The sequence below is a fragment of the Leucoraja erinacea genome, chromosome 2 (genome assembly GCF_028641065.1).
Source record: "Leucoraja erinacea ecotype New England chromosome 2, Leri_hhj_1, whole genome shotgun sequence".
NCBI lineage: Eukaryota > Metazoa > Chordata > Chondrichthyes > Rajiformes > Rajidae > Leucoraja > Leucoraja erinaceus.
This window is the reverse complement of record NC_073378.1, coordinates 29,671,579-29,681,187: the sequence shown is the minus strand read 5'-3', so window position 1 is coordinate 29,681,187 and position 9,609 is coordinate 29,671,579. Positions and strand designations below refer to the sequence as shown.

The 9,609-nt window shown below is 48.7% G+C and overlaps 1 protein-coding gene across 3 annotated transcripts in view; it reads left to right on the top strand.

Moving 5' to 3' along the window:
* Positions 1-610: 610 nt before the first annotated feature.
* The window catches only part of mcur1 (mitochondrial calcium uniporter regulator 1), a 30,500-nt gene continuing 21,501 nt past the window's right edge, over positions 611-9,609 (top strand). The window contains exons 1-2 of one of the 3 annotated variants that reach the window (XM_055654059.1): positions 611-882; positions 3,473-3,589. In XM_055654059.1, the coding sequence (XP_055510034.1) occupies positions 654-882; positions 3,473-3,589 (346 nt within the window). In that variant the 5' untranslated portion in view covers positions 611-653. Of the gene's footprint in view, positions 883-2,089; positions 2,121-3,472; positions 3,590-9,609 lie in introns of those variants that run through there. The other 2 variants (XM_055654054.1, XM_055654068.1) reach the window with 2 other exon arrangements.

Here is a 9,609-nt window from a genome sequence, read left to right as displayed (position 1 = left end):
GATGGGAGGAGACAGCAGGGGGGCTGAGGAAGGGGAGGAGACAGCAAGGACTAACAAAATTGGGAGAATTCGATGTTCATGCCCCCGGGGTGCAGACTCCCCAAACGGAATATGAGGTGCTGTTCCTCCAACTTCCTTATTAGTACAGGCGCCAGGGGTTATAGAGAGAAGGCAGGAGAATGGGGTAAGGAGGGAGAGATAGATCAGCCATGAGTGAATGGCGGAGTAGCCTTGATGGGCCGAATGGCCTAATTCTGCTCCTGTGAACTATGACCTTATGAGCTGCGGTTCCCTCCCGTCACCTGGGGTCGGGCATCACGTCACTCGGGGTGACGGTGGGCGGAGTTAGTAATGGATGACGAACTACGGTCCCTGGCTACGTCGCTGCGACACGTCACACCCAGAGGACTGGCGATACGTCTTTGTCGCTGCTTGACGTCAGACGCAGGGTGCGTGTACCGTGGTGGGTGACGACGTCATACGCAGGCTGAGGGGCAGCGGTGGTGACGACGTCATACGCAGGCTGCGGGGCAGCGGTGGTGACGACGTCATACGCAGGCTGCGGGGCAACGGTGGTGGCGACGACGTCATACGCAGGGTGTGTGAAGGGGGAAGCGTTGACGTCAGACGCAGGGTGCGAGGCCGCGGTAGTGATGACGACGGCCGGCGCCCGGCGATGGTGGCCGCTGTTGCCCCCCGGAGGTCGACGACCAGTTTCAGCCGCTGGGATCTACAGTTCGACGGCTCAGCAGCGAGGAGGCGAGGGCAATGCCGTGCGCTCGGGGGGAGAGCGGGCGCTGTGCTGCGGGCGGGTGATGGCGCCGGGGCCGGCTCTGATGGTGAGGTGGGAGGCGGCGCTGGGCCGCAGGCTTGCCCGGAGAGGTGAGTGAGTACATGCCCGGCCCTACCTCCCCCACCCACCCTGGGGCCTGTCCGTTACAGCAGGGTCCCCTCACTAATGCGCCGACCAGCGGTCTCTCCACACTAACACTGTCCTAGAAACATAGAAATTAGGTGCAGGAGTAGGCCATTCGGCCCTTCGAGCCTGCACCGCCATTCAATATGATCATGGCTGATCATCCAACTCAGTATCCTGCACCTGCCTTCTCTCCATACCCCCTGATCCCTTTAGCCACAAGGGCCACATCTAACTCCCTCTTAAATATAGCCCATGAACTGGCCTCAACTACCCTCTGTGGCAGAGAGTTCCAGAGATTCACCATTCTCTGTGTGAAAAAAGTTCTTCTCATCTCGGTTTTAAAGGATTTCCACTTTATCCTTAAGCTGTGACCCTACACACACTAGGGACAATTTACAATTTTAATGAAGCAAATAACATACAAACCTGTGTAAGAAGGAACTGCAGATGCCGGTTTAAACCGAAGATAGACAGAAAGCTGGAGTAGCTCAGCGGGACAGGCAGCATCTCTGGAGAGAAGGAATGGGTGACGTTTCGGGTTGAGACCCTTCTTTAGACTAGTTAGGGATAAAGGAAACGAGAGATATAGACGGTGATGTGGAGAGATAAAGCACAACGAATTTTCATATGCAAACAAGTAACGATGATAAAGGAAACAGGCCATTGTCAGCTGTTTGTAGAGTGAAAATGAGAAGCTGGTGCGACTTGGGTGGGTGGTGTGCTCGCGGCAATGAAAAGCAAAGATCTTAGAGCAAGAATTAACAGAATTATGAACTAACAGAATTATGAATCTAACCCTATATCACATACAAAAACTTCCCCCGCAATGTAAATTACCCTGCTAGTCGGGTCGGTTCCAGTTACGACAAAATCAACTCAAACACTGCTTGTGAGCCATTTAAAAAGAAATGATTTAAAAAACATTAAAAAAGACAATTACCAGAGTCACATTTTATTCTTGACAAGAAGTATGAACTGACAGAATTATGAATCTAACCCTATATCACACACACAAACTGTTGCCTCGCAACATTGATTACACTGCGGGTCGGGTCGGGTCAGGTAGGCTCCGGTTACTAAAATGGGCGGGGAAAAATGTCCAGGATCCCCATCCGTAGCGTACTACACGCCACCCCATTGTATTTCGCAGGAGTAGCCCATCTCTGCTCTGCTCTAAGATCTTTGATGGAAAGCGTTCCAGGTAAGCTGACACCGTCGCTGTCCTGCTGGTTAGGCTTCTAGCTTCCAGCTGCACTCTTTGGTGATCCTTACTGCCCTGCTTGTTTTCCTTGCGCTCTTAATAATAATAATAATATATTTTATTGTCATTGCACATCAGTGCAACGAGATTTAGTAGCTTCCTGTTCCGACTTTTCTTTTCTTTGGTGCCAATTCAAATACAATTTGGCGTCAAATCTTTTTCATGGTGCCATTCCAATTTGTGATGCCAAATACAAACGCTTTTTTAACTTTTTTCTATTTTCTTGGCCTGCTTCTTTTCTTCTCTGCTCTTTGATCCTCGTCACCAATTGTTTATTTGTTGCTGGAAACGAACTTTAAATAATACTCGGACACGGGAGCAAACTAACAAGCTACTTTATTGCAGGACGTCACCTAGAGTCTCTCTCCTGCGTATCCGTACCATTGCCAAGACACCAAATATGTTAATCATATTTCATATATAACAGTGGGGGAGGGATATATAGAGAGAGAGAGAAAAGGAATGCTGGGGTACCTGAAGTGAGAGAAATCAATATCCATACCACTGGGCTATAAGCTGTCCAAGTGAAATATAAAATGCTGTTTCAATTTGTGTTTAGCCTCACTCTGACAATGGAGGAGGCATAGAACGGAAAGGTCAGTGTAGGAATGGGAAGGAGAATTAAAGTGTCCGGCATCCGGGAGATCAGGTAGATTCAGGTGGGCTGAGCGAAGGTGTTCCGCGAAACGATCGCCCAGTCTGTGTTTGGTCTCGCCGATGTATAAGATTCCACATCTTGAACAGCAGATACATGAGATGAGGTTGGAGGAGGTGCAAGTGAACCTCTGCCTGACCTGAAAGGACTGTCAGGGTCCCTGGACAGAGTCGAGGGAGGAGGTATAGCAACAGGTGTCGCATCTTCTGCGGTTGCTGGGGAAAGTACCTGGGGAGGGGGTGGTTTGGGTGGGTAGGGAACCTACAAACCTGTACATCTTTGGAGTGTGGGAGGAAACCAAAGATCTCAGTGAAAACCCACGGGGAGAATGTACAAACTTCGTACAGACAGCACCTATTGTCAGGATCGAACCCGGGTCTCTGGTGCTGTAAGGCAGCAACTCTACTGCTGTGCCACCTGTAAATGAATGAGTGTGTCTGATATAAATTAGCTAATCATTATCAAAATGCTAGATGTGGAAGCTGCTATGCACAAATAACTCCCTTGTTACATTTGGGCTCCTACCCAGGCAATATCTTGGGTTGTAAACCATTTTGGAAAGTCGTGGAATGGACCTGAAACATGCTGATAGAGATGTTTATTACCCTGTTTAATACTCGTTTCAATCTTGTTTTAGGGTTAAGCACGTCGGTGACATCTTTGCAATATAATCCAAAACAAGTAGCTTCGTTGGAAAGTCAAAAGTACTTCTATTTCGATACACATGCAGTTGTGCAACATTTGGAAGAATGTGGTAAATATAATTATCTTTATCTGCTGAAATGGTGTTTATTTTACCATCACATTTTAAACCACTTCACCTGAACAAACTTGTATGACCAGAGTGATGTTGCTTCAGCTCAGTCAAGAAAGTCACAGGAAAGCAAGCTAATTTGTCAATAGACAATAGGTGCAGGAGTAGGCCATTCGGCCCTTCAAGCCAGCACCACCATTCAATGTGATCATGGCTGATCATCCACACTCAGTACCCCGTTCCTACCTTCTCCCCATATCCCCAGACTCCGCTATCTTTAACAACCCTATCTAGCTCTCTCTTGAAAGTATCATATAACCATATAACCATATAACAATTACAGCACGGAAACAGGCCATCTCGGCCCTACAAGTCCATGCCGAACAATTTTTTTTTTTCCCCTTAGTCCCACCTGCCTGCACTCATACCATAACCCTCCATTCCCTTCTCATCCATATGCCTATCCAATTTATTTTTAAATGATACCAATGAACCTGCCTCCACCCACTTCCACTGGGAGCTCATTCCACACCGCTACCACTCTCTGCGTAAAGAAGTTCCCCCTCATATTACCCCTAAACTTCTGTCCCTTAATTCTGAAGTCATGTCCTCTTGTTTGAATCTTCCCTTTTCTCAAAGGGAAAAGCTTGTCCACATCAACTCTGTCTATCCCTCTCATCATTTTAAAGACCTCTATCAGGTCCCCCCCTTAACCTTCTGCGCTCCAGAGAATAAAGACCTAACTTATTCAACCTATCTCTGTAACTTAGTTGTTGAAACCCAGGCAACATTCTAGTAAATCTCCTCTGTACTCTCTCTATTTTGTTGACATCCGTCCTATAATTGGGCGACCAAAATTGTACACCATACTCCAGATTTGGTCTCACCAATGCCTTGTACAATTTTAACATTACATCCCAGCTTCTATACTCAATGCTCTGATTTATAAAGGCTAGCATACCAAAAGCTTTCTTTACCACCCTATCTATATGAGATTCCACCTTCAAGGAACTATGCACGGTTATACCCAGATCCCTCTGTTCAACTGTATTCTTCAATTCCCTACCATTTACCATGTATCCAGAGAACTGGCCTCCACTGAGGCAGAGAATTCCACAGACTCACACTCTCTGTGTGAAAAAGTGATTCCTCATATCCGTTCTAAATGGCTTACCCCTTAAATCTTAAACTGTGGCCCCTGGTTCTGGATCTCCCCCCCCCCCCCCCCCCCCCCCCCCAACATCAGGAATATGTTTCCTGCCTCTAGCGTGTCCAAACCCTTAATAATCTTCTATGTTTCAATAAGATCCCCTCTCCTCCTTCTAAATTCCAGAGTGTGCAAGCCCAGCCGCTACATTCTCTCAGCATATGATAGTCCCGCCATCATGGGAATTAACCTTGTGAACCTACGCTGCATTCTCTCAATAGCTAGAGATAGACACAAAAAGCTGGAGTAACACAGCGGGTCAGGCAGCATCTCTGGGGAGAAGGCGTGGATGATGTTTCAGGTCAAGACCCTTCAGACTGAGAGGCAAGGGAGAAGAAGACACGGATGTGGAAAGGGTAAGGTGTGAAAATGAGACATCAAAGAGGACGAAGCTCAAGGAAAATGTAGAATAGATCGTTGTTGGCTTGGGGAAGGTGACAACGAAGCATACAAAAATAAAATTTAATCAGGAAGACAGTCAGACTGGTCGGAGAACAAGGATGGGGGAAGGATGTAGAGAGAGGGAAAGCAAAGGTTACTTGAAGTTAGAGAAGTCGACATTCACATTGCGGGGTTGTAAGCTGCCCAAGCGAAATATGAGTGGCTGATCCTCCAATTTGCATTGGGCCTCACTCACTCTGTCAGCGTAAACGAGTTCCTTCCTACATACTTGATGAGAGCCGGTCTTTGTTTTTTTAATACATAGTCATGTGAGTGTGATAAAAAATCCTACGCCTTTAATCCATCCTAAAATGATGATTTCAACAAATAAGCTTTGCTTCAGGTGATATCCATGGTTGTAAATACAGTGAACCCTTGCTATGAACGACCACGCAGGAGGAGATGGTGTCCGTTTGTACCGACAGTCCACTATAACCAACTAAGCATTTTAATATGTATAGTACTAATGGAAAAACAGCTTATAAATTAACTTACACTACACATGGTTGCAATGCTGACACTTTATAAGGTACTGGTCAGGCCGCATTTAGAATATTGTAAGCAATTTTGGGCACCCTATCTGAGGAAGGATGTGCTGGCTCTGGAGAGGGTCCAGAGCGGGTTTACAAGAATGATCCCAGGAATGAGTTGGTTAACCTATGATGAGCATTTGACGGCACTGGGCCGTCATATAAGAATGAGGGGGGACCTCATTGAAACATACAGAATAGTGTAAGGCTTGAATAGAGTGGATGTGGAGCGGATGTTTCCACTGGTGGGAGAGTCCCGGACTAGAGGTCAGAGCCTTAGAATTAAATTACATTCTTTTAGGAAGGAGATGAGAGGAAATGTCTTTAGTCAGAGGGTGGTGAATCTGTGGAATTCTTTGATGCAGAAGGTTGTGGAGGCCAAGTCAGTGGCTATTTTTAGGGCAGAGATAGATCAGATGATTGAATGGGCTGAATGGCCTAATTCTACTCCTATTCCTTATGACATAGATAAGGCTCTCACCAGGGTCACTTCTATACCTCTTAACTCTGCTCTCACTCTCCATCCCCCCCCCCACTCGTAACAAGGGTAGAGTCCCCTTTGTCCTCACCTTCCACTCCACCAGCCGTCACATACAACAAATAATCCTCCGACATTATCGCCACCTCTAACGGGATCCCACCTCCACCCCTAATGGGATCCCACCACTGGCCACATCTTCCCATCTCCTCCCCTGTCTGCTATCCGCAGAGACCGCTCCCTCCGTAACTCCCTGGTCAATTCGTCCCTTCCCACCCAAACCACCCCTTCTCCTGGCACTTTCCGTTGCAACCGCAGGAAATGCTACACTTGTCGCTTTGCCCCCCCCCCCCCCCCCCCCCGGACTCCATTCCAGGATCCAAGCAATATTTCCAGGTGCAGCAGCGGTTCACCTGCATCTCCTCCAACCTTATCTATTGCATCCGCTGCTCTAGATGTCAGCTGCTCTACATCGATGAGACCAAGCGTAGGATTGGCGATCGCTTCGCCCAACACCTCCGCTCGGTTCGCAATTACCAGCCTGATCTCCCGGTGGCTCAGCACTTCAACTCCCCCTCCCATTCCGAAATAAAACCTTTCGGTCCTGGGCCTCCTCCATGACCAGAGTGAGGACCACCGTAAATTGGAGGAGCAGCACCTCATATTTTGCTTGGGCAGTTTGCACCCCCAGCGCTATGAACATTCATTTCTCTAATTTCAGGTAGTCCCCTTCTCAGCTCTCCCTCAGCCCACTGTCTCCACCTCTTCCTTTCTTCTTCCCCCCCCCCCCCCCCCCCCCCCCCCCCCCCCCCCCCTCACATCAGTCCGAAGAAGGGGTCTCGACCCAAAACATTGCCTATTTCCTTCGCTCCATAGATGCTGCCTCACCCGCTGAGTTTCTCCAGCACTTTTGTCTACCATCCTGGTCATTCTGTGAAACAACACACTGGGTCTGCAATAGATTCGGTTTGCTATAAGTGAAATACGTTACGAAGAGATCTGTTATAGTGAGGGTTTACTATACTTCTGAAGCTTGTCTTTAAAGGCAATTTATTATTGATTCAGACTGCAGTTTCTGTTTGTCAAACTCAACCGACCATGTGCTAGTGAATTCTACTCATGAATCGTGTCATATGCAGGCTCATGAGATTCGTGTTTTAAAATGTCACAAAGCGCTGGACTCACTCGGCGAGTCTGGCAACGCCTCTGGAGATACAAGATACATTTAATTGTCATTTGGACCCCTTGAGGTCCAAACGAAATGCCGTTTCTGCAGCCATACATTACAAACAAATAGACCCAAGACACACATAATTTACATAAACATCCATCACATTGCTGTGATGGAAGGCCAAATAAACTTATCTCTCCACAGCACTCTCCCCCCCCCCCCCTCCCGAATGTCAGAGTCAAAGTCAAAGCCCCCGGCTGGCGATGGCGATTGTCCCGCGGCCATTAAAGCCACGCCGGGTGGTGCGAGGTCGCACACCGGGTCTTGGTGTTAGAGCCCCCGGCGTGCGCTCGCAGAGTCCCGCGGCCATTCCAAGCCGCGCGGGGCGGTGATGTCAGGCCCCGCTCCAGGAGCTCTTCGACCCCGCAACTCGGGCGGGGGAAGTCGCCGTTGCAGGAGCCCTGAAAAAGCGATCTCCCTCCAGGGATCCGCGGAGCCTCCGACTCTCCGGTCGGGCCGCAGCAGCAGCAGCGCTCCTCCACCGCTCCACCCGCTCCGGACTCGGCCAGCTCCGCGACGGTGACGGTGAGTCGTCGGCACCAGAGTCCCTGGTCTCTTCCTGTTGGAGGCCGCTCCTCATTGCAGCCCCAACGATAACGGAGACCCGACGAGAAAAGGTCGGGTCTCCCGTGCAGGGAGAGATTTTAAAGTTTCCCCCTCCCTCCCCACCCCACCCCCCACCCCCCCACACACACACCCCAACAAAAAATAACAAAAACTACATAAAAACATAGACAGAAAATAATAAAACGCGGACGGGCTGCAGAGGCCGCTGCTGACGAGAGTCGCGCCGCCCACCGGGAGACCATGGATGTGTGATGTTTCAGACCGGGACCCTTTCTCAGGCTGATTGTAGGCAGGGGAGGGGAAGAAAGGTCAAAGAGAGAAGGGGCAGGGCAAAGTGTGACAGGTAATAAGTCAACACAGGCACGGTTTTTTAATGATTCAACAAAGGCCAGAATTGAGGGGGGGGCGGGGGGAGGAGGTGTGAAACAAAAGGATTGAACACGAGTGGATTGTGAAGTCAGGGGAAGGAATGTAGGTGGCAGGCAAAATGGGTACGTCTAGGTGGGTCACAAAAGATGGGGGGCGGAGGGAGAAAGGAAAGGGGGAGGTGTTGTTGTTAGAGGCCTATCTTGGGCATCATATACAGGACAGCCTGTTCCTGTGCTGTAGCTTTCTGTTCCACGATTTAAACAATTTATCCACGATTTAAACAATTTATACATTAGTTCTGTAATTTCCTATCATTTTGATCGATGAGTCCAAACTATCCAGATTGACAATAGGTGCAGGAGTAGGCCATTCGGTCCTTCAAGCCAGCATCGCCATTCAATGTGATCATGGCTGATCATCCACAATCAGTACCCCGTTCCTGCCTACTCCCCATATCCCCGGACTCCACTATCTTTAAGAGCCCTATCTAGCTCTTTCTTGAAAGCATCCAGAGGACCGGCCTCCACCGCCCTCTGAGGCAGAGAATTCCACAGACTCGCAACTCTCTGTGAGAAAAAGTGTTTCTCTGGTTGCTGCTTCTCTCCTACCTTCACGGAAAAACAATCTGTCTTCGGCCCGTTTCCTTTCAAAAATAAGTGGATCATTTGGTGTCCCGTGCCTGCTCTGCATTTAACAAGATCAATGCTAATCTTTGACCTTTATACCAACTCCTTATCCCTTGATTCTCTGCCCAAAATGTCACCCATTCGTTCTCTCCAGAAATGCTGCCTGTCCCACTGAGTTATTCCAGCTTTTTGTGTCTACCATTCAGATAATAATCTGCCTTCCTGTTCTTGCCACCATCGTGGATAAGCTGACATTTATCCATATGATACTGCATCTGCCCACTTACCCAACCTATCCAAGTCATCCTGCAGCCTCATAGCATCCTCCTCGCAGCTCACACTGCCACCCAGCTTTGTGTCATCCGCAAACGTAAAGATGTTACATTTAATTCCCTCGTCTAAATTGTTAATATATATATATTGCAAATAGCTGGGGTCCCAGCACCGAGCCTTGCGGCACCCCACTCGTCACTGCCTGCCATTCTGAAACAAGACCCGTTAATTCCTACTCTTTGTTTCCTGTCTGCCAACCAGTTCTCTATCCATGTCAATACCCTACCCCCAATGCAAT